Source organism: Rana temporaria, chromosome 8 (assembly GCF_905171775.1).
Source record: "Rana temporaria chromosome 8, aRanTem1.1, whole genome shotgun sequence".
NCBI classification, from domain to species: domain Eukaryota; kingdom Metazoa; phylum Chordata; class Amphibia; order Anura; family Ranidae; genus Rana; species Rana temporaria.
The window spans coordinates 145,646,745-145,671,886 of NC_053496.1; the positions used below are offsets into that span (position 1 = coordinate 145,646,745).

General features: G+C 46.0%; 1 protein-coding gene across 2 annotated transcripts in view; it reads left to right on the forward strand.

Annotated features, from left to right (window-relative positions):
• RPS6KB2 (ribosomal protein S6 kinase B2) overlaps nt 1-23,303 on the forward strand; it is a 92,876-nt gene extending 69,573 nt beyond the window's left edge. For both annotated transcript variants that reach the window (XM_040320833.1, XM_040320834.1), the window contains exons 13-15: nt 4,881-4,985; nt 17,360-17,454; nt 23,098-23,303. In XM_040320833.1, the coding sequence (XP_040176767.1) occupies nt 4,881-4,985; nt 17,360-17,454; nt 23,098-23,209 (312 nt within the window). In that variant the 3' untranslated portion in view covers nt 23,210-23,303. The remainder of the gene's footprint in view (nt 1-4,880; nt 4,986-17,359; nt 17,455-23,097) is intronic.
• The last annotated feature ends 1,839 nt before the right edge of the window (nt 23,304-25,142 follow it).

Here is a 25,142-nt window from a genome sequence, read left to right on the forward strand (position 1 = left end):
GAACTTCAAGACTCTTATCTTCATGTTTCAATCTGCCAGGGCCACCGAAGATTTGCGATTCTCATGGACAACAGGCCGAGTCAATGGCAGTTCAATGCCCTTCCTTTCGGTCTCTCGGCAGCACCCAGAATGTTTACAAAAATCATGGCCGAAGTCATGGTCCTTTTTTTTTTGGATACTAAGTGTATCGATCGTCCCCTGTCTAGACGATTTTCTGATCTTTGCCCGAGACAGAGTCCCTTATCCGGGATCTGCAGTTGGTCTTGCGGACCTTTCAGAATCTGGGGTAGAAAGTCGACCAATAGAAGTCTTTTCTGGTGTCCTCCCAGAGCATACTTTTTCTGGGTTATCTAATAGACTCTGTTGCTCTGGAAGGGAAATCTTCTGAGGAGAAAATTTTAAAACTTCTCTCTGTGCAGGCCTTCAAATTGCTCCCACAAACCTCTCTTTGGGCGGATCATGCAGTTAAGATTAATGACTGCAGCCATCCCAGGGGTGCCCTGGGCCCAATTACACTCCAGACCCCTTCAGGCGTTTCTCTTATGCCATTGGGATCGCAGGAAGGATTCTCTAGATCAGCTGGTTCAGCTGCCAAGAATTTTTTCAATCTCTCCTGGTGGGAGCAGCGGGAACACCTGCAGGGAGGGAGGAACTGGGCGCAACATGCTCCAGTAAAAGTTACTACAGACGCCAGTCTGTGGGGCTGGGGTGCGCAGTCTCCCTGGCAGGCCCAGGGAGCTTGGTTGCCAGTGGAGGCAAGCTGCTCCTCAAATTTCAGAACTGCTGGCTGTAGGGAAAGCCCTCTTGACTCGGCAAGAGAGGGTCTATTCAAGAGACCTATTGGTTTTCTCAGACCATGCCACTACAGTGGCGTACCTGAACAAGCAAGGGGGAACTTGTTTGGATCTACTTCTAACACTGTCACAGCAGATTCTGTCCTGGGCAGAAATCGATGTTGCCTCAATAAGAGCAGTCCACATCAGGGGTTCCGAGAATACGCTGGCAGACTATCTGAGCAGAGTGAGCGTCAGTTTTAGCTGTTGGGAGCTACATCAAGACGCGTCGGGAGATTGTGCTAAGATGGGGTCTTCCTGCAGTGGATGTTTTTTACCTCCAGTCTCAACAGAAAGCTGCCAGCATTTTTCTCACTGGTGGCCCAGGAGGAGTTGGTTTTCCTCTCCTGTGGATCTTCCCTGGCCCCTACCAGATCGGAAGGATCTACTCCATCAGGGAATAGTGTTGCATCCAAGCCCTCAGACCTTCCATTTGACGGTTTGGAGGCCGAGCGGCGCATCTTACAGTTGAGAGGGTGTTCAGAGAAAGTTATTTTATACTTTCCAGGACAGTTGCAAGTTGGTCACAAGGAGAATCTATTGGAAATTGTGATTTATTTCCTGGCAAAGGAAATCCGTTGGATTCTTTTCTTTTTCCAGTCCCTGTATATTTGGTTTACTTCTTTGTACAAAAAAAAAAAAGGTCCATCTTGGCAACCTTGGGGTTCAGGTGGCGGCCCTGTCTGTGTTTTTCAGACAAACTAGTGGAAGAGGTTCCTTCCAGCCAGATCTAGACATGCTCCCAGGATCGTCAAACGGGTGCCTCCTTGGTATCTGGTATTAGTGTTAAATGCTTTAACAAGGGCTCCTTTTGAGCCTTTGCATGAAGCTTCCCTGAAATGAATTTCCTTAAAGATATCCATCCTTTTGGCTATTACTTCAGGTAAGATTTCTCATCTACATTCTCTTTCCTGTAGAGTCCCCTTGCTGAGGATTCTAGAGGACAGGGTAGTGATTAGGCCTGATCCTTTCTATTTGCCCAAAGGATCTTGCTTTTATAGGTCCCAGGAAGTAGTCCTGCCTTGTTTCTGTACCTCTCCCAAGAATGTGGAGGAGGAAAGGTTTATTATTTTATTTTTTTTAGACTTAAAGCGTGGGTTCCGCGGGGGTGTTTTTTTTTTTTTTTTAATCCTTCTGCCGCTCTTACCTTGGTAAATAAGGAAGTCATGTGTCCCAATCTTCTAGCCGCCAGGAATTGTTTTCTGCCGCGAATGATATTTTAGAAAAATCCATAGATGGGACGTTTCTATCTTGTTCGTGGGCACTGTGAAGCCCAGCAGGATGTCCTTCCGGGGATACTCCATACCTAAAATGGAGAATTCGTAGCTGCCCACGTCACATGACCCGCTTGCCGAGTCACATGACCCGCTTGACGAGTCACGTGACCCGCGAGATATCGCGGGATTACAGCACAGCGCGTCTCCTGGGATTCTCATCACTCTCTCCCAGGAGACATTGCGCAGAGCTCCCCGGAGCGACACGCCCACTCCACGCAGGGCAGAAGACCCGGAAGTCATGCTGGATACAGGTAAGGGTACAGATATTTAAAAAAAAATGACAACGCTGCATGTATTTATTAGGGCTGCAGATATGATAGACACAAAGTTCAGTTTGAGGGTGAACCTCTACTCTAGGTAAAGCAGAAGATCTCTTTTAAAGCAATCTAGTAGTTTTAGGAGTTCCTCCCAGCTGTTAGTATTGTTCAGTGGCCCCCATGAAGGGGTCCAAAGCATCTAAAAGCTCTATTGCTAGATGGATTAGGGAAGCTATTTGTGAAGCTTACAAAGCATTAGGTCGTATCCCTCCTTCTAGAATTAGGGCTCATTCTATGAGATCCATGGCTACATCATGGGCAGAAAGAGCGGGGGCATCATGGGAAGAAATTACTAAAGCTGCCGTCTGGTCCTCTCATGTATTTGTCAAACATTAGAGTTCAGATGCTTTCCAGCCAGGACCTTTCCTTTGGTAGGAAGGTGCTTCAAGCTGTTGTCCCACCCTAAGGTATAATATCTTGCTTATCCTCTCAAGTAGCTGTCCTGGAAGGTGAGGGGGGGGCGGGAAACCCCCGTTGGTCTTACCGGTAACAGTATTTCCAGGAACCTTCAAGGACAGCGTCTATATTCCCACCCTATTCTACTTTCACCTGGTGGTGGTGTTTTGTTATGTTTCTATGTTTTTTTTTTTCCTCTGCCGAGTGCACTGGTGGAGGTTTGCCGAGTGCACTGGTGGAGGTTTGCTTGATCTTCTAAACAACTGAGGGTCAGAGGAAAGGGAGGGGCCTTTTAAATTGTATCTGATTTGTGTTTCCTGTAGAGGGTGGAAACCAATCATCTCTCAAGTGGCTGTCCTGGACATACCGTTTCCGGTAAGACTAACAGGGGTTTTCATTAACAAATGATGTGTGCACTGTACTATATATGTAGTAGCATTAGCTACATACGTTTAGCGGCGCTGTGTTTCAGCCGCAGTACAGGCAATTTTTTGTCTGCTGCTAGAACTAAATGGAGTTGAATTGTCCTAAATGCTTCTCTTTGATGGGAGCCACCGCTTAGTAGCTGTTGAGGTCTTGCCTTCAAGACCAAGTATTGCCCCCTGATAGATAAATGTGCTTTTCTAGCACCACGTTCAAAACCCACTGCAGTTGTTTCACAGTTGTCATATAATGCAGAATAGCACACCCACTTGAAAAATCTTCCTTGGACAGATTTTAAAGCGATCTATTAAGGACCGCTTTTACGGTGGAAGCTCCCCTCTCTGCACTGTAGGTTGCTAAACTTTCTAAACAAAGGGCCAGTTTACTGTCCTTTAGATTTTAGGAGGCCTGACTGTGGCCAGTGGGAGTAGAAAATACGTCAATCTTGGTGGTCAGTGGGAGTAAAAAATTACATGGCACCTGTGATCAGTAGGAGGAGGAATAGTGCCGGTCATTGGTGTGGGCGCAAGAATGGTGTCCTATCATTGGTAGCGGTGTTTGGCTTAAAGAATACTTTTTCTTCACTTGGTGTAAGTGTTTGGATTATGTAGTGGAAGTGGACAATTTAAGGACTTGGTGTGATTAGTCAGCTCATTTTTGATTGATCTGACAACTGTGGTAAGTGGTGAAAAGCATCATAAATCAAATTTTTTTCTTTTGAAGACATCGTCATTTCTGAGAACTTATTTTGGATTGTACATGGATGTACCAGGGTTCCAGTGGTCTCTGACAGTTTTTAAGCTTTATAGTGAGTGATACACCTCTTGTAGTTTGAAATGGAAGTAAGCTCAATGTACTTCTCATTTGGTGAACTCAAGTTTTCATGGCCAATCACTGTTTTACAGTCTTTAGCCTTGACCATTTGTGCTTCTGTAGAAGGGCATCGGACATGTCTGCTGCAAAGGTTCTGCTTACAAAAGACCCTGTCAATGCAGGAACACATGTAGTTCACTTTGGGCACCTTTGTTTTAATAAGACCATATTTTGTTTCTGTAACAATATATATTTAAAGCGGGGGTTCACCCTATAAAAAAAAAGCATAAAATTAGGCATAGTAGCGCGAGCTACAGTATGCCTGTATTTATTTTTTTAACCCCGTACTCACTGTGCAATCGTATATTGAAGATTCCGACTCCCCGCGGGGAATGGGCGTTCCTATCCAGAGGGAAGGTGATTGACGGCCGGCTCTGGCACGTCACGCTTCTCCGGAAATAGCCGAAATAGGACTTGGCTCTTCACGGCGCCTGCGCATAGTCTGTGCGCAGGCGCCGTGAAGAGCCGAGACCTACTCCGGCTGTCTTCGGGGAGAGTGACGTGCCAGAGCCGGCCGTCAATCACCTTCCCTCTGGATAGGAACGCCCATTCCCCGCGGGAGTCATAATCTTCAATATACGATTGCACAGTGAGTACAGGGCTAAAAAAATAAATACAGGCATACTGTAGCTCGCGCTACTATGCCTAATTTTATGCTAAAATGTTGTTATGGAGGGTGAACCACCGCTTTAAGCAGTAGTCTACAACTACAGTGTTTTACTCTTCTTTTTTTTTTTTTTTTTTTTTTTTTTTTTTTTTAGCTGTCTGAGGATGATGCCAGCCATTTTGGTGCCCATTTTACCCGACTGACTCCTATTGACAGTCCTGATGCTGTTATCAGTGAGAGCGCAAGCCAAGCCTTCTTGGTGAGTTTAAGTTTAACAACCTTCTCCATCTAACAGGATTTTCCATGTCTTGCGGTAAAGTGAACCTTTTTTATATGCCTATATAGGTGTGTCTCAAGCTTTTTCCAGTCAAGGCACCCTTGAAATGTATTTCTCTTTCGTTCGTGGACGGACACGGCAGCATAATCTTGACATTAGGGTATTGGTCTTCTATCAGGAGAGGACTAGGCAGAAACTTGTTAAAGTGAGATTCCACCCTTTTTTTTTTTTTTTTTTTTTTTTTTTTAAAGTCCGCAGCTACTAAGGACACTTAACCTGTCCAAAGCGCCAGCGATGATGGGGCCCCTGATGCTATCGCTCAGTTCTGGCGCCTCCATCCTGACTAAGGGAAACAGGCAGTGAAGCCTTGCAACTTCACTGCGCATGCACGACTCGCACATCGCTTTGTGAATGGGCGGCAGCGTGCCCCATTCACCAGAAGACACCGCGACGGAGGACGATGAAGAAGATGACCGCGGTGGAGGAAGAGCTATTTCCGCATAGCAACAGCCCTTTTCGGTGAGTATAAAAAAAAAAAAAAAAAAAAATTTCAATGGGGGTTTTTAGGAAAAAAAATACAGGGTAGAACTCCACTTTAAAGTGTTAAAACAACCTCAGACTGTACAGTACTGCATGCAGCAGAACAGTGTTTTTTTTTTTTTTGTTTTTTTTTCTGCCTAGCATAGGAGGACTTTTTTTTTTTATATATATATATATATATATATATATATATATATATATATATATATATATATATATATATATATATATATATATATATATTTTTATTATAATTTAATGTATGTATAATCTCCTGAGATCTACCATCAACTGCCAACTGGGTAACAGGCTGGATATCCTAGATCTTTGTAGTCTCCCCAGTTCAGCCATAGAGTGTGTGCAGACCCTTTTCTACGCCTTTTTTTTCTGCCACGACATGCCGCGTTGCTCCAGGGGTGGCCGGTGAGCTACATGCTCCGGGTACACATATGACCGGGTTATTGCTGTCCGTTTCAGTGTGCCAGGGCCGACAGCCACGCCGTACCGCTAAGGTGATGGGTCTGTCAGGAATGCTTCTAGCAGTCCATGCAGGGACGGGTACGTAGGGTGCCTTATTTTTCGGCAGGATGAAACAGCTGGGCATGCCTGGGGGGGGGGGGGGCGGGGTGTCGACTAGGGGGTCTCTCGCCCTCCTTTCCATGTTCTCTGAGCTGGGGGTCTTTCCGGGGGGCATTAGTTCTGGCTGGGGCTGGTGGTGTCGGTGTACTGCTGCCATTTTAATTTACCTTGGAGATAGTCGGCGTCCATTTTCTTGTAGCCACGCTTGTCTTTACTGTGGACGAACGGCGGCCATTTTCTTGTAAGCTCGGGCCTGTTTTTTTTTTTTTATTTTTTTTTTTTAACAAAAAGGTTGGTCTTTATTTAGAAGGCATCATGAAACAAAACATCAGTATACAGCTCAGTCAGAAGCATCACTCCAATTAAGCATATACAAGGAACAACAGTCAGCGTTCACCCAAAATTATATACAAGTCACAGCAGCATTTACACCCACCCCCCACTGATCAGGCCAAGGTACAGAAAGAAAATATCCCACATACTTTAAAAACCGAGGATTAAAACTGTTGTGTCCAGGGAAGCCAGACTCTGTCGAATTTCTGGGGGCAACCTATATTAATATAAGTCAGCTTATACATTGGCAACAATGCATTCACAGAGGAGTCCAATGCTGCCACCGTAGGAGGCGAGGAAGAGGACCACTTCCTAAGAATTAATTTTTTGGCATAGAAGAGTAACAGAGATAAGCAGCTTAGTGTATCTACGGCGCTGGTCATCATCATGGATCCCGAGCAGGGCCAACTCAGGTGAGATCGGCAGATACAGTGCAAGACGCATATTAATACATTCAAAGACCTCGCCCCAATACACCCCCACCCGCGGGCAGGTCCAGAACCTGTGAAAGAACGTCCCCTCAGAGGAATGGCATCTGGGGCAGTCAGGAGATCTATCTGGGTATAGTCTCAGGGGGATGCATGAATTTGGTATCAGCCTGTCCCTGGATGAGATCAACAACGTTGCCCCCTCCTCGAAACAGTCCTCCCATTCCCCTTTGTTAAGGTCAGGGATGTCTGAATGCCACTTGTCCCAGAGAGCACATATCTTGGGAGAATCAACCTCTAGAAGGGCCATGTATAATGTGGAGATTTTTTTTTTTTTTTTTAAGGGTTTCCTGCGCTAGATGCCCCTCAATGGGGTCGGCCTCTAGTACGATAGTCTGCGGAAATTGTGCCCCTGCCGCATGCCTCATTTGGTAATACCTAAAGAGCATCCGCCCCGGAAGTCCATGCTTGACAACCAGATCCCGGAAGGACATCAGCGCCCCCGAGCTAATAATATCCCGAAGAACCGTGACCCCATACCTAGCCCACAACTGCGGGTCTGGAATTGTTCTAAAGTGAGGAAGGGAGGGATTGCCCCAAATCGGACAGAAGGGGGAATAATGGTGAGGGTGTACCAGTCGCCTGCGAGCCACAGTCCACACCTGTAGTCGTCTTAGTGGGGACCGGAAGGAAAGGGTATGCAGATGCACCTCTATAAACCAGATTTCCCAATTCCCAGTGATCCCAGAATTGCAGCCTCCAAACAGGTTGCCGCATTCGACCTGGATTGTTCAAACCACCACCTCACAGGGACCAATACCGCGGCCCAGTAATGTACCAGGAGGTTAGGGAGCGCAAGCCCCCCACAGCGAACCGGCAACTGCAAGGTGGACCTAGCCAGCCTAGGGGCAGACCCCCTCCACAGGAAGAAGTGCACAGCACCATCCAACTCTGTGAAGAATGAGCGAGGGAGCCCAATCGGGCAATTCCTAAACACGTAGTTAAACCTGGGCAGGAAAAGCATTTTGAGTACATTGATGCGCCCCAATAGATTAAGTGGAAGATCTCTCCACCTGGAGCAATGCTCCTTGAGACGTCCGCAGACCTCGCTCGACTCCCTAATTAGAATCACCAGTGGCTCCAGAGCAAACAGGCTGGGCGACAAGGGGCAACCCTGCCTGGTGCCCCTCTGGAGGGAAAAGAACCCTGACAGGGTGTCATTTATGTGAATTCTGGCCCTAGGGGCCGAGTAGAGCATAGTCAACCATTTAAGAAAACAAGGGCCAAAACCAAACCTCCGCAGGACCTCCCAGAGACGGCCCACTCTACCGCGTCGAGTGAGGTTATGACCCGCTTACCGCCATTGTCATGGGGAGCGTCCAGGTTAAGGAACAGTCTCCGGATGTTTATGTCCGTGCCCTTCCCCAGCATGAACCCCGTCTGGTCCTGGTGGATTAGGTCCTCCAGCACCGTAACCAACCTCAAGGCCAAGATCTTCGCCAGAAGCTTAGCGTCGGCGTTGATCAAGAATATGGGCCTGTACGATCCACATTCCTCAGGGTCTTTACCGGGTTTGAGCACCAGCACAACCGCCTCAGACATGGATCCCGGGAGGGCCCCAAGAGTCAAGAACTGTGAAAATAGGGAGGTCAACCTAGGAGCTAGCAGCTCCAGGTGAGCAGAGTAAAACTCAGTTGGCAATCCGTCCATCCCAGGGGCCTTGCCCGCTTGCATGCAACCCATAGCCGTCTGAATTTCCTCTAGCGTTATGTCTCTATTGAGGTCCCTGCTCTTATCAGGGTCCAGCGTGGGAAAGGCACTTGGTCTAGGTATTCAGCCATTTCTCCCGGGGTATACGATACCCGTGTGGAATATAGTTCTTGATAGACATGGAGAAAAATAGAATTGATATCTTCCGAAGCAGTTGGCAAACCCCCATCTGCATCTCTCTCTCCCTACATGCGTTGGTGGGATTCTGCCCCCTAGCCAGCCACGCCAGGAGCCTGCCATTCTTATCCCCAAACTCGAACACCCTCTGGGCACTGTCAAGCATGGACTTCCTAGTGAGGTCAACTCTCACCAGGGAGAGCTCGCTGAGGGTGTGCTGTCAGGCATAGTAAGCAGCAGCCCCAGGAGACCGGGTGTACTCCCTTTCCTGTGTCAAGGCCCGATCTTCCAGCTGCAGGAGAGACTGCCAAGACTCCCGTTTCCTAGCCGCGATCCGCTTAATGTATTCCCCTCTGAGCCAGGCCTTAAATGCATCCCACTCTACCAAGGGACCCGAGGACCCTTCATTCGCTAACCAGAAATTACAAACCTCCTCCGGCATAGTCTTCTTGGATCTCCGCATCCATTATCCAATATCGAGAAAGTCGCCAGACCCTCCGTCCCCCGGGAGAGGCCATCCCCACCGTGACCAACAGAGGGGCGTGATCAGAAATGCCCCAGGATAGGATCTCGGCGGACACCACCCCCCCCCCCCCCCAAGAGACCAGAGGAGGCAAATGCCATGTCAATACGAGACAACGTTCTAAAGGTAGTGGACAAAGATGTGAACTGCACCTCAGACTGGTGAAAATGATGCCATAGATCTGTCATGCCAAAAGTAGACGCCCAGTCAGCCAGGACAAGGGTGGAGGACTGTGAAGGGCGGAGTCGATCTTGTGCGTCGGACATGACCAGATTGAAATCCCCCACCAGAAGCACCCGTTCAACCCCATATTGAGTAACAATCTGCATCACCCTGTGGAGAAAATCAAGATCTGCAGGGGGAGGCAGATAGAGCCCGACCACAACATATGGAATACCCGCTATCAGGGCATGCACCATTACGTACCCTCCCCCCGGGGTCAGTCCGAACTGCCAGAAGCTGGAGGGGCAGCGATCGGTGCACCAGGACACTTGCACCCCTAGCATAATTGGAGTAGGATGCGTGATAATGTGCACCAACCCAAGCCCGCCTCTGCCCCATAATCCTGGAGCCCACCAAATGAGTTTCCTGTAAAATACAGATCTTAGGACTATATCGTTGTATAAACTTAAACACCAAAGACCTCTTAATAGCAGAGTTAAGACCCCTGACATTCCATGACATTACTGTAAAGTTAGCCATACTGCCTGTGGAAAAAATAAGAAGGATGAGAGCTGAACCAGACTGACTGTTTACCCCCTAGGCATCCACCCCAGCCCTAGGCAGGCAGGCACCCAGAGTCACAGATAAAGTATATGCATATGCCGTTCCCCGAGCTGAAAAATAAAGACCAACAATACAGAAGAGAACAAATCCCTCCAGACAAATTAACCAAGAACAGGAAGGCAACGGCGCCCTCCCTCCCCCTCCTCCCAACCGAGAAGAGCACATGTCCCCCCGAACTAGAACAAAATGACAAGTCACTCGTCAATGGAGGCGTTTAACCTCACCGCCCCGAACCTCCAACCGCGCCAAAAAGTGGGCAGCCACGAGGTTAATAACTCGAGAAAGGGTTCATCTGGTTGAGATGCTGAAATAAAGGAAGTCTATTAACCTGACCTGTCCAAATACATCTTCAGTGTAAAACCACAGTAAAAAGGGTAAAAATAAAAACCAAAAAAGGGGAAAAAAGCTGTACAGAATTCCCGGTTCCGCAGCCAAAAAGTAGTTGTAGGTAGAGCCATCAATAGTCATTAATGCCCAACCCGGAATACCCAACACCGCAGTGTCATTAACGTGAACATCAAACATAGGCCAACAAAGCATAGTCAGCAACTACTCACCACCCGGGTCGGGGCCATGCGGCCGATCACCAGTCACAAAAGCTTCCAAAGGTACCTGCAGTCGGCGGATCCTACGGAGGCAGAGTTTCCACCCAGTCGCTGGCATCCTTAGGGCTAGCAAAGATCCGCACCGACTCCTTGTCAACCACCCGCAGCTTGGCCGGGAACAGGATACTAAAGGCGTTACCTTTCACACGGAGTGCCGCCTTCACCCCATCAAAGGAGCGCCGCTGCCTCTGCGTCTCCACAGTGTAGTCCGGGAACATCATCAGGTTGGTGTTACGGTAAGGAAGCCTTCCCGCCTGACGGGCTGCCCACAGAAGCTCATCCCTGTCCCTGAAGTTCATCAGGCAAAGGATAAATGTGCGCGGGGGGGCACCCTCCGGTCCAGGCCTCGGGGGGCACTGGATGGGCTCTCTCCATGGTGAAGTAGGGGGAGAGCTGAGCCGCAGGCAGCAGGGATCTGAGCAGGTCCTCGGTAAAGGTCGTAGGGTTGTGTCCCTCCGGGAGACCGACAATCCGGATATTATTGCGTCGGCTCCGGTTTTCGGCATCTTCTGCCTGGTACTCCAGGGCCTTCACCTTGGTAGCAAGGGTTCGGATCGAGGCCTTGTGGCTGGAGACAGCATCCTCCACCACTCCAACCCGCTGCTCCGCCTCGGAGACCCTGGAGCGGATCTTGTCCAGATCCTGCCGCAACTGCCCCACGTCCAACTGATCCGCCTCAATCTTAGTGGTGAGCGCCGTCTGGCAGGTCGCCACAACCGCTTGGCAGGATGTAATATGCCGCCATCACTTCAGGGATGCCGGGCAGGGGGATTACCGCGACTGAGTCTGTCTGCGACGTCATATTGTGATGGCGCGTCGGCGTGTCCAGGATCTCGGAGAGCGGGCTCACCACAGCTTCAATGTTCGGTGGAGACTTCAGTTTCTTGCCCCGCTTCGGGCCCCCAGAATTTCTGGAAGGCATACAGGGATGGATAGTGTGAAAAAGCGTAGTTTACACCCAGGTACGGATGAAAGACCGGATCTACCTTCAGCAGAGCTCAGCAAACACGTCCAGTCGGCCCGGCCACGCCCCCTCGGGCCTGTTCGGGCCTGTTTTTACTGAGGTGCCTGGCCAACATTTTCTTGTAGCCCCGCTTAATCTTTGCCTCCAGTGCTGGGAATGTTCCTCCTGAATGGCGCACACGGCTCAGAACACCTCACGGCTGACAGGGGAGTGCGGATGGCAGCTCGGCAGCGATATGCCTGAGTCAGTGGTGAGTCCTGCGGGGGGGCTGGGTCTGTGGCAGCTAGGAGGGTGGACGCTGTGCGCCCTGACTTGTCCCAGAAGGATGTCGGGTGAGCGCAGGTCAGCATGGCATCAGAAACTGGCGCTTCTTCCCCAGAATCCCTGTGATGGCAACCGGTTCCCCTGCACTTTAGTACCCATGGACATCCCCGGTGGTCCTGGAGTCCTTGTTGCCAGGGTGGAGGGGCCTTGCGGGCGCGAAGGGGGTTATGATACACCCCATCCCCCCCCACTGTCCTCTAGGAAATTTCTCTGATTCAGACTCGGGCCTTGCGGTGGCAAAGGGCCCCTGTTCTGTTCTGATTTGTCAGAATATGCGGACCAGGACCATTCGGACAATGCGGGTGACTCCGTGTCCGGGTCAGCGTAGGAGTGCGCTGGCTGGAGCACTTATCACCGGGTGCAGGATCCCCAAACAAAGATGGATCTACTGAGGTGTCGGTACCTTCTGGGTCCCATAAGCCGGCCGGCACCGCTAGGGTTTTTTTCCCAACCTAGCTTATTTTGATACGTTTTTTTATATACAAGGAATGGCAACGGCTGCAGCCCGAAACGCGTGGCAATCCGTTATTCCTTTTTGAGGAGAGTTTCCTGAAAAAATGGACATCTCCCCCGATTGTGGGTCCCCCGGTATCTCCGTTTGATAAGATTGCCAGATTCCGGTGGAGGGGTCCCCTGCCTTTTTGAGGACCTGCAGACAGGAGGGCTGAGGCGGTGGCCCGGCCCATGGTCACGGTATTGGGGTCAGCATTGCGGCCACTGTTGGCTATGACCCTGGTGTCACTGACTCTTCCTGAATGGGAAAAAGTTTGCTGCACCGTGAGCAAGGAAGCACCAGGCTCCTCTGATCTGCATGAAACTGGCGGACCAGTTGGTCCATGACATGTCTGCAATACGGTCTTAGATACAGCTCCCTTGTTTTCCAGAGCCTCAGTGTCTGCTCTGGGGCTACGCCACCTGATTGGCTGGTTTGTAGACCAGACGTCCAAGGAGACTCTGACGAATTGCCTTTCCAGGCGTGAAAGCTAACTGGAGCTTCGCTGGAGGACATTCTTGGAAATGTCATTTGGGCTAAGAGCACGCTGCTCCCACAATCTAAAAGGGAGCCACGCCGTAGGCCAGGGCCCTCCTTTTCCGCTCAAACGTTTTTGTCCACCCAGGCCCGCAGGTAAGTGTTCCCATGCCGACCAAGGTGCCTGCTATGGGACAAAAGCATCCCTGGGTTTTTTTCGCTAGCCGAACAAGCCTGCAAGACCATTTGCGGCACCATAGAGGCTCAGAGGTTGCAGTGGGTCAGTGAAGTGGTCTCTTTGACATACAAGTTGGAGTTTCTCTCTTGTCCACCAAACGGATTTCTCCCTCCGGTCTTCATCTTCTTCTGGGACGCCTTGTGTAGGGCAGTGCAGGACCTGCTGATGCGCAGGGTGATGGTGCCTGTGCCGACACTGAAAAGGTTTTCAGGGATTCTAATCTAATTTATTTGTAGTCCCTAAAAAGGGAGGGGTCAGTCAGGTCCTTGATCTCCAGACCCTCAACAGCCTTGTGAAGGTACAAAGGTTCAGGATGGAATTGGTTCACTCTGTGGTCACTGCACTCAATCTGGGGGGATTTTCTGGCATCCTTGGGTATCAGGGATGCATACTTGCATGTCCCCATGTATGTCAGGCTTCAGTTTTTTTTTTTTTTTGCACCTTGCAGTCGGACGATCACTAACAATTTGTGGCTCTCCCTTTTGGCCTGGCATCGGCACCAATGGTTTTCACCAAGGTGCTCTCCTTGATCCTGGCCTTGCTAAGACAGCGGGGATTAGCTATCATGGGCTACCTGGACGACCTCCTTCTGAGAGCTGCTTCGGACTCAGAATTACAGGAGGATGTGACGATTGCCAGTCAGACCCTTCAAGAATTTGGTTGGGTACTGAACCTCCAGAAGTCTGTTTTGGTGCCGACTCAGCGCCTGGAATACCTGTGCTTGATTCTGGACTCCTCAGAGGCCAAGTTTTTTTGTTTGTTTTTTCACCTTGGTAACAATTGCAGACTCTTCAGGTGGTGGTGAAGCTGTTGGCATCCCGCAGGTGGTTGTCGCTGCACTTTTGCATGCGAGTCCTGGGTCTCATTTGAGGCGGTACCGTATGCTCAATCCCACACGAGTCGTCTTGCAGAAGGAGATCCTGTCCAAGTGCGACAAGTCTCCATTGTCCCTGGATTGTCAAATCCGGGTAAGCCAACTAGTCAGGACTTCCCTGGTCTTGTGTCTGAGATCTCTGGCCCTTCAGTCCATAAAGTCGTTCCTCTCTTTTCACTGGACGGTGATCACGACAGGCGCCAGCATGACTGGTTGGGCGGGAGTTTGGGGTGTTCAGTCGAAGCAAGGTCTCTGGACACAGGAAGAATTCCGGCTGCTGATCAATGTACTGGAACTTCGGGCAATCATGCAGCGCCTCTCCACATGGTCAGAGGCTACAGGGCGTCCAGTCAGGATCTAGTCGGACAACGCGACGGCAGTGGAACAAGAAACTTGGCTGCAGCATCGGAGGTTGCTCACATCCTGCGGTGGGCGGGCAGAATGGAGTGTGTCGGCTCTATCGGCCATATGCATTCCGGGCGTAGAAAACTGGCGTTCTACCGAAGTTGCTGGACCAAAGAGAATGGTCGCTACACCCGGATATGTTTTGACTCCCTTGCCAGACGTGGATCTCCTGGATTCTCGACTCCATCAGAAGGTATTGAGGTTTGTGGCCAGGTCAAAAGATCCCTGGGCTGACGTGACCGGGATCTGTGGGGGCAGTATCTGCTGATTTATCCCCCCCCCCCCCCCGCTAAAGCTTCTTCCTTCGTCTACTTTGCAGGGTGCAGACCGAGGGGATTCTGATGCTTCTAATTGCTCCAGATTGGCCTCGGCGTCCCTGGTATGCCGACTTAGTGCGGCTGGTGGCGGATGTTCCTTGGCATCTACCGATACGAGAGGACCTTCTGTGACAAGGTCCCATACTTCATTCTGCTTTACAGTCGCTGGCTTTTACAGCATTGCTATTGAAAGCCAGGTGTAAAGGGGACGAGGCCTGTCTGATTCGGTAATTTTCTACCATGCTGAGGAGGGCACGGAAGTCATCCTCTCGGAAGATTTATCTTTGCAGGTGGAAGGCTTGCATCTCTGTGAGGAGATGAAGTGGCATCTGCGTGCCTATTCGATTTCCAGGGTCCTGCTGTTTCTACAGCATGGAGTGGACCAAAAACTTGCCTAAGTACAATTTTCAAGGGCAGATTTCAGCTTTGGCTGTCTTGTTTAAACGACCCTTGCCGGCTCGCTCAATGGTGAGTACGTTTATACAGGGGGTTCGACGTGGCCCATCCGGTCCGTCCACCGCTACCTCTGTGGGACTTGAATCTGTTCCTCTCTGTACTTCAGAAACCACCATTTGAGAACATTAGACAGATTCCCCTATTGACGCTCTCTCAGAAGGTAGCCTTTTTGGTGGCTATTGCGTCAGTCAGACGGGTTTCTGAGCTGGAGGCCTTGTCTTTCAAAGCTCCCTATCTGATCCTCCATAAGGATATGATGGCAACCTTTCTTTCTTCCTAAGGTCGTTTTGGCTTTTCATCTCAATGAGGACATTGTACTTCTGTCCTTGTGTCCTCGACCGTCGCATCCAAAAGGGGCTGCGTTTGTCCGAGCCCTGCGGGTTTACCTGTCTACTTCTGCTCCGTTCCAGAGGTTGGGCTCGCTGTTTGTTTCAGTGGTTGGTCCTAAGAAGGGCCTGGCAGTCTCGTCGGCCACCATCTCTAGGTGGTTCAGACAGATTGTGATTCAGTCCTTTCCTGTCACGGCACATTCGGCCAGGGCAATAGGTGCCTCTTGCTCTTTCCAACATCAGGCGTCTGTTTCCCAGGCGTGTAAGGCGGCGACCCGGTCGTCTGTTCACACCTTCACTAAATCTTACAAGGATGATGCGAGTGCATCTTCGGATGCTTGCTTTGGCCGCAAGGTTTTGCTGGTGGCCGTTTTTACAACTCCTTCGTTGAGGAGCTCTGGTTGTTCTGGGGTGAAGTTTGTTTAATTGCTGTTCCCACCCCTCGTGTGTGTGTGTGTGTGTTTTATTTTTTTACACTGCTTGGGGACGTCCCTAATGTCAAGATTATGCTGCTGTGTCTGTCCATGAACGAAAGAAAATGGGATTTTTGTACTCACCGTAAAGTCCTTTTTCTCTGAAGTTCATGGACAGACACAGCACCCACTCCTCCTGCTCCCCTTTTTTTTTTTTTTTTGTTTGTACTGCTTTTCGACGAACTGAGCTGCTGGATGCAGGAAGAGGGGTTGTACCCAGAGGGACCGCCCCCTGGGTGGTACTGTACAGTTTGAGGTTGTTTTAACACTTTAATATGTTTCTGCCTAGTCCTCTCCTGATAGAAGGCTAATACCTAAATGTCAAGATTATGCTGCTGTGTCCGTCCATGAACTTCAGAGACAAGGATTTTACGGGGAGTACAAAAATCCAATTCTTCAGGCTTAAAGCACCCCAGTCTAATGCTTGGTTTACATTGCTGCGTGTCGACGTGCAGACAAACGCCCTGCTCTTTTGCAGATGCCATGGGTGCCTATGCATGCCACCCCCCACGCATTGGCAAACGCCGTGCATTTTCAGTGCAGCGTAATTTAAAAATGAAGAATGTCCCCCCTCCTAGCTCCGTGTCATCTTTCTACAGTTCTTCTCCCTCCGCTAGTTCCTGCTGTTGTGTTGGCTCCAGTGTGTGTGTGTGCCATTTCTTAGCCATGGGACGTGGGCATCCGCTGGTGCCATCCAGAGACCCCGCCCCCCCCCCCTTGTGACATTACCGCCCCATCATGCCCCGGACAGGGACGTCACCAGGGGATGGGGTCTCCAGATTAAGAAATGGTGCACACACAAGAGCTAACACAACAGCGGGAGCTAGTGTCGGGAGAAGACACATTGGAGCTACGACGGACATTCTTCATTTTTAATAAAACACCTTGTCAACCTGTGTACTGTTATTTTTGACACTTCGCTCTCAAATCTGTGACTGGTGAGCTGATGTCTCTCACTTTTGTTTTTTCTTATTGGCATGTGAGCACTGCATTACAACTGATTGCTGCTTTTCCTCTTTCCCAGCCTGAGTTTTGTTGTACAGGGACTGTGAGAGGATACTGCCAATCCAAATTTAGATTCTCAAAGATAAAATTCATAACATTGTTAATGAATACAGAGGTGCATTAATTTGGTATGGTGTGTGTTGTTTTTTGTTTTTTATCTGGGGCATGGAGTGAAGGGCATAGATTTTTGAAGGCAGGATTTTATCCTGTATAGTGGTGATAGGGAAAGGCTCAGTTAATGATTTCCTATGTTTGGGTGGTGTTTTTTTTTTTGTTTTTTTTTTCGGATTGTAAACTTGCATCTTTTTACCACTGGATAGGGTTTCACTTACATCGCTCCTTCAGTTTTGGAAAATCTTCGCGAGGTCTTCAGCTTCCAATCATGGCATCAGTCTCCTCATCTTCCATCTCAGAGGTGAGCACTGTAACTCCTATTTCTCTTTAAATTAGAACCTGGCTGAGCACTTGATGTATCTAAAATGGCTACATAAGCCTAACATGGTCTCCTTAAACCTGCACAACTTGGCAATCAATAGAAACATGTGCATACATTTAAATCTTAACATGTATAACCTTTACTTTGCCTCACGATGTCAAAGCTTAATATTTAAACCAGGAAAAAAGCCCTATTCGTTTTACAATCATCCGTTAAGGCAGTGTTTCTCAATTCCAGTCCTCAGGCCCCCCCCAACAGGTCAGGTTTTCAGGATTTCCCTCCGATGAAAAGGCTGTGGTGATTACTAAGGCAGTGAAACTGATCAAATCACCTGTGCAAAATAATGGAAATCCTGAAAACCTGACCTGTTGGGGGGGCCTGAGGACTGGAATTGAGAAACACTGCGTTAAGGAAACAGGCTTCCTAAAACCATGTGTTATACTGCCATCTACAAGAGCATTGGACACTGGAACAGAAACAAACTTGAGGCCAGTCATAGGGGCTATAACGTTTACCTTCACCATGGTCAGTTATTGCTAGTGTCCTTAGGAGGTTGGATGTCTTTGCATACCAAATGAATGCTGATACAGGTAGTCTGTATTGCTGTGCTGCCTGTCCTTACCCCTTCTTTTTTTTTTTTTTTATTTAACTACATGCTTTTAAGAAGCCTTGTGGCTTGTGGATTTTGGTACTGCTTGTTACAAACTGCGCATGGTGAATGTAGAAGTGTATATAGGTGGCAGTATAACCCATGTTTTTTAAATCGTGCGTCCCTCAATGGACTCCCAGAAAAAGCAATTTTTGGATTAGTACAAACATCCATTTTTTCATAATGCAATGATGCACTTGTACTGTATGTGGCTCAGTACATAACTGTCAAACTGTGTATTCAATGATTACTTTTTAATAAAAATGTTCCAATAGTACAACCCACAGTGATAAAATATTAGAAACGGGTACACCACAAGGATCCAATATAGCAGGCTGTAGAGATGCCACCAGACTCTGGCGGCATGTGTGATGCTTTCACTTTGGAATCCAGGCCCAAAGTGTTTTGTTGGAAACGATGTCCTCGGGGGCTGGTCTAACACCATCAGGCTGAGCTCCTAAATAAAGACCGATGGTGTCTTAAAGTATTCATACCCCTTGAAATTTTCCACATTTTGTCATGTTGCAACCAAAAATGTTAATGTATTTTATTGGGATTTTATGTCCTAGACCAACACAAAGTGGCACATAATTGTAAAGTGGAAGGAAAATGATAAATGTTTTTACAAGTATCTGAAAAGTGTGGTGTGCATTTGTATTCAGCTTCCTTGATTGAATACTTTGTAGGACCACCTTTTCGCTGCAATTACAGCTGCAAGTCTTTTTGGGTATGTCTCTACCGGCTTTGCACATCTAGACAGTGAAATTTTTGCTCATTCTTCTTTGCAAAATAGCTCACGCTCTGTCTGATTGGATGGAGAACATCTGAACGGCAGTTTTCAAGTCTTGCCACAGATTCTCAATTGGATTTAGGTCTGGACTTTGACTGGGCCATTCTATCGCACATGAATATGCTTTGATCTAAAACATTCCATTGTAGCTCTGGCTGTATGTTTAGGGTTGTTGTCCTGCTGGAAGGGGAACCTCCACCCCAGTCTCAAGTCTCTTGCAGACTCTAACAGGTTTTCTTCTAAGATTGCCCTGTATTTGGCTCCATCCATCTTCCTATTAACTCTGACCAGCTTCCCTGTCCCTGGTGTGTTCAGGCAGGGATCCAATGGCAAAATGAAAAAAAGCAAAAAACACCCCAATTTTTCAAATGCATATTTTTACCAGGTAAACTAATGTTAATGAAACTATTTATTTCCCATGCCAAATGGAAAATAGGTTTTAAGGCCATATATCCATTTGGTCTCTAAATTGGCAATTTACCTTCTGACATGACTATCCCTCCAATGAGGAGAAAGGGTATCAATCGCCAGAAATGTTGTACTGGCAGGATTCTAACCAAAAACCTTAGCATAATGCTTAAGAAAACTTTGCTTTTCAATATCCAGACCTAATGTCAGCAACATGTTCCTTCAACCTAGTTTATAATTTCCTTACAGTTCCTCCAATATATTGATAACCACAAGGGCAAATAATCTTGTGAACAATATTCTTTGAAATGCATGTGACAAAATCTTGTATATCATAAAAACGTCCTGTTTTGGAGGTAACGGATGTTCCTTTTTTTTCTTCTACCTGTAAAACGATTTGCCCTACAGACCTCACCTTTTTAGGGGGGTTAATAACATTAGGGGCTATCAAATGCCTCAAGGAAGGACCCCCACTAAACACTACTACAGATGTCCCAAGAATTAAAGGGCCCAGAACATATATATATATATATATATATATATATATATATATATATATATATATATATATATATATATATATATATATATATATATATATATATATATACATTTATATATATAAACATTTATTTATTTTTTTGGCCCATATGCTGGACAGAGTAAAGTAAAAAAACACCCAATTAAATTCTTCAAAATCAGAAGGGCTCTTTTATCTATCTTGGTTATTAAACTTTCCCTCTCTCTCTCGAGGCCGCCTCCTCTAACAAAATCTAGGTCAGCTTGATCATAACCTTTCTGTATGAACCTCATTGAGAACACGTTGAGACTGGAACCAAGACTCTTCAATATTTGAACAATTACGCCTTAAATGTAGGAACTGACTTTTAGGAACTAATTTAGGCACAATGAATGCTAGCAACTAGTTTTATCCAAGTAGGAATTCCTATCAACCTGGAGTTTCGCTTATGTTATCATTTTAGATACACTGGAGATTATTGTTATTATATATAATCAATTTTGTATTTATTTATTTTTATGCACCAGTTTGTAAATAATGAAGTCACTTTACCTTTTTTTTAAAGGGGTTGTAAAGGTTTGTTTTTGTTTTTTTATTTTCTAAAAAGCTTATTTTAAGCTAGTGCATTGTTGGTTCACTTACCTTTTTCCTTCAATTTTCCTTCTAAATGTTTTTTTTCCTTGTTTTGTTTGTCTGAATTTTTCACTTCCTGTTCCTCCTCAGTAAGGCTTTCAGTAAGCTGTTCTAAATGACTTTCCACCGCTCAGATGATGGTGGAAAGCTTACTGAGGAGAAACAGGAAGTGAGAAATTCAAACCAAGAAAAAAAACATTTAGAAGGGAAATCGAAAAAAGGTTGGTGAACCAACAATGCACTAGCTTAAAGGAACCTATTTAGAAAATAAAAAAACAAACCTTTACAACCCCTTTAAGGGCGGTTCACACTGCCGTGACTTATGTGGCAAAGTTGCCTGACAAGTTGCGCCCTATTAACGGCAATAGAACCGTTCTAATCAGTGCGACTCAAGTTGATCAGACTTGGGGCGGGGGAGGTTACTGCACTACTTTTGGGGCGACTTCATCATGACTTGCATTGACTTTTGTGTAAGTGAAATCGCGCAGGTGTCAACCGGCACTAACCATTTCAGGAATTTGCCCAGTAAAGCTAACTATTGAGTAAGTGTTTTTTAGAAGAATCAAATTTTACATTTTTTTTTTTTCTTCTGCACCTTCACCGTCTAAATGTTTTTTAGGTTCTCTTATATGGTATAGACATTGCAGGACGGCCACAGTCTTGTTCTTTCTTCATAATGTATTGATTGGCTGTGCTGCAAAAGTTGAGATTGCCTGTGGATGTGTAATTTTCCACTCTGCACTGCTCTGCCTTTTGTTTGGTACACCTCACTCATACAATTGTGTTCTTTTATCTGCATGTGGTATATGTGGTGAGTGTTTCCTGCTCTACCAAGCTGCAGCCAGCTCATATATGTGCATCCTGTTGTGTGCTTCTGGTGAAGCGTATGTGAGAATTTTCTGATCTTTGTATAGTTAATTTTGGTGTTGCTTTAAGTGAGCTTGCATACCACCTTACAGCAGGTCTTTAACCCTTTAAAGTGGAATTTCACTCTTTCTCAATCAACATGGACAGATGCAGTGCAGTTCCACTTGAATATTTAGTTATTGGTAAGGTCCTGAGCGCTGTTGGCAATAGTTGGGTATTGTAAGGGTATGCAAGCGCACAGATGCAGCCAATGTCTATAGCTTTAGATCTTCGTATTGTCAATCACTGCAGACACTTAAAAGAAACTTGGCAGGATACGGGTGCATCCACTCCTTGTGAATCTCCCCCATATTCTTGAATGGCATTTGCTTCACAATCCTCTCAAGCGTGTGGTTATCACTGTTGCTTGTGCACCTTTTATTTTTTTCTACCACACTTCTTCTCAACATTCCATTAATATGCTTGGATATAGCACTCTGTGAACAACTTTACTAATTATCTTTTGTGACTTACCTTCCTTGTGTCTTCTAAACAACTATCAAGTCCGCAGTCTTCCCCATGATTGTGTAACCTTTACAGCTGATTAGAGTGACACCATGGGGGTTATTTACTTAAGGCAAATCCACTTTGCACTGCAAGTACAAACTACAAGTGCAACATGCACTGAGAGTGCACTTGGAAATGCAGTCGCTGTAGCTCCGAGGGGGACATGCAAGGAAAATAAACAGCATTTTAGCTTGCATGTGATTGGCTAATAAAATCAGCAGAGCTTCCCCCTTATTTCAGATTTCCAGCGGCTGCACTTTCAGTGCAATTTCAAGTGCACTTGTAGTGCAAAGTGGATTTGTCTTTCATAAAAAATCCCCCACAAGTCTACATTGGTGAACTTTTTCACAATATTCTAATTTTCTGAGATGCTAAATTTGGGGTTTTCACTAGCTGTAAGCCATAATTTTCAAAATTAAAAGAATTAAATGCATCACTCTGTGTGTAATGAACCTATATTCAGTGTATAGTGTAGTTTAGCAGTAACTCTGCAGCTAGCACATTTCTGCCATGTAAGGGGTGATTATCTCCTATGGTTAAGAAGTGGGATTTATCTTTCATTCTATGAATAGTGTAGCACCTACTGAAAATGGGGTACTTTGATGCAGTGGTGGGCTTAAACATGGTCTAGCCATAAGGTGTGACTAAATCCCCATACTTCCTAAGATCAGGTGGTTTGTAAATGGCCTGTAGAGATTTAAAAGTAATATTTTTTGTATGTGCGCTAGTCTGAGGTTCTACTTGATCCCATGGAAAACTTGTGGTCAATCCTCAACAGGGGGCGGGTGGAAAAAAAAACCCACAAATGCTGACAAACTCCAAGCATTGATTATGCACGAATGGGCTGCCATTGGTCAGGATGTGGCCCAGAATTTGACAGCATGCCGGGGCAAATTGCAGAGGTCTTGAAAAAGAAGGGTCAACACTGCAAATATTTGACTCTATAAACTTAATGTAATTGTCAAAAGCCTTTGACACTTATAAAATGCTTGTAATTATACTTTAGTATACCCTAGTAATATCTTTAAAAAAGATCTAAAAACAATAAAGCAGCAGACTTTGTGAAAATAAAATGTGCCATGCTCAAAGCGTTTGGCCACGGCTGTAAATGGGAGCTACTATTTCTGAATTGCTTTTGTATGTGGGATGTGGCCATGACTGTCTGTCTCATTTTTTTTTTTTTTTTTTTAATTATGTTAAATTTTGCAGCCCTGGAAGTGCTCCTCAAGTTTGTCAGCATGAAGTGAAACTCCTTGAGTCCTCCCAGCCACTTCCTATTTCCTCCAGAGGTCGCAAGGATAAAGGAAGACGAGACAGATAATACATATCAAGACAAATGGGCTTGTTCTGTAAGGCAATGGTCATACACAATGCAGCCTGTAGCAAGCTATCTTCTTAAAGTTGAAGAGAAACTCCACTTTGTCACTAAATTTTTATAACATAACATCGGTATAGTTGTAAAGAAGAAATTGTGTGTGTGTGTGTGTGTGTGTGTGTGTGTGTGTGACTATCTCTCTCATTTGTACCAGCTAGCATTGTTTGTCGAACAGACTACCCAGAATTCTGATTCTTCTGCTCATATGTAAAAGTACTTATGTTTACTGAACAGTCTAGCTTCATCAAAAGTGCTGGACATCCAAAGGGATGTCGGATCAGGTACACTGCTTTTTGATTATTGTGCTCGGGAAGACCACATGATACTAGCAGCCAGGCCCTCCTACTTGGCGCACATCAGGTGCCCTGAAAAGACCCATCTTCAGATTTAAAGTGGTAGTAAACTCTCATATGTGTGTTTGTTAGTTTTTTCATTGAATTGTGCCATAAAGTGCTGACATGCACTGAAGTATAAGTTTTTAGTACCACTTTAAAAACAAAGAAGATTTGAGTGTGTGTGTTAAATAAAAAAAAAAAAAAAAAAATATATATATATACACACACACACACACACACACACACACACACACACACACACACACACACATATATATATATATATATATATATATATATATATATATATATATATATACATATACATATATATGATTCTCTCAACAAAATTGGAGTTTCTCTTAACGTGGAAGTAAACCCATCCATAAAACTTTCTAATTTCTGGCACGTGCCGGAAATGTAACGCTCCCATTGGTTGTGCTCTCAGCCAAACTGTCAAACCATCCAATGGTTGGTGTCATAACTGATCACATGTGCAGCATCATGGCAGTTATAGATTAAACTGAGTCAAAGATGGCACCTTACTTGGCTGAAAACGATAGGAGGGTTTACTTGCACTTTAATTAGGTTGGCGATGATGAAATATTTTTGATTTGCTACATTATACTGTCCTTTACCTTACTGAATAGGCCCAAAGTATTCACACAATGCATCAGCCAGCAACCAGGTCCAGTTAAGCAGCTTTGTTAACTTTTAAGTATACAGAATGCAGCACTCAGGGAAATAACAGACTGCTTTACTGCACAGTATTATTACCATTAACCTATCATAGTGCACAGATTTGTTTTTTCAAACTCACCCCCAAGTAACTTCTTTATCTCCTAATATGGTAAAGAACATGGACTAGAGTCTAAGTAAATATTCAAGATTTGTTTTGTCTGAAGTGATGCAGATGACTATTTTGCTTTGGCTAGAATGAAAAAAAAAAACACTAAAATGCAGTCCTGTACCCAACATGCCAACAACCTGTGACTTCCCCACTACTCTATTTCATACTCCGATAGCATACCTCATGTAAGAGTATAGGGAAAACTACTTTGCATCATGAGCTTAAAAAGCATATTCAAAATATACCTCTCACTTATTTATAATTTTTGTCTGTTATCTATAAATTATTTTAGTGATAAGCTATAACATTTAATAAGCAAATCTGTTGCCTATTGCTCTTTTATTTCTGCCCTCAGGAGAAAAAAAAATTACATATTTTGTTTACTAAATGCATAAACGCAGCCTGTTTAAGGGCCCTTTTGTTCCAGCACTTTTGGGTAGCATTGACCTACACAGTCCCAATGCAAAAGCAAGAAAGAAAATTTGCCTTTTTTTTTTTTTTAAATAGAGCTTGTTTACACCATGTGCTGCGTTAGAGTGCATTGCATTTAAAATGTATTGAGGTATGGAAGTTATCACAATGCATGTTATAACGCATTGAAATGTATTGCAATATGCTGCCAAGCACAGAGTCACTTAAATCTTATTTAAACCTAAAATAAAAAACAAGCACTGCGGTGTGTTCTAACATCACA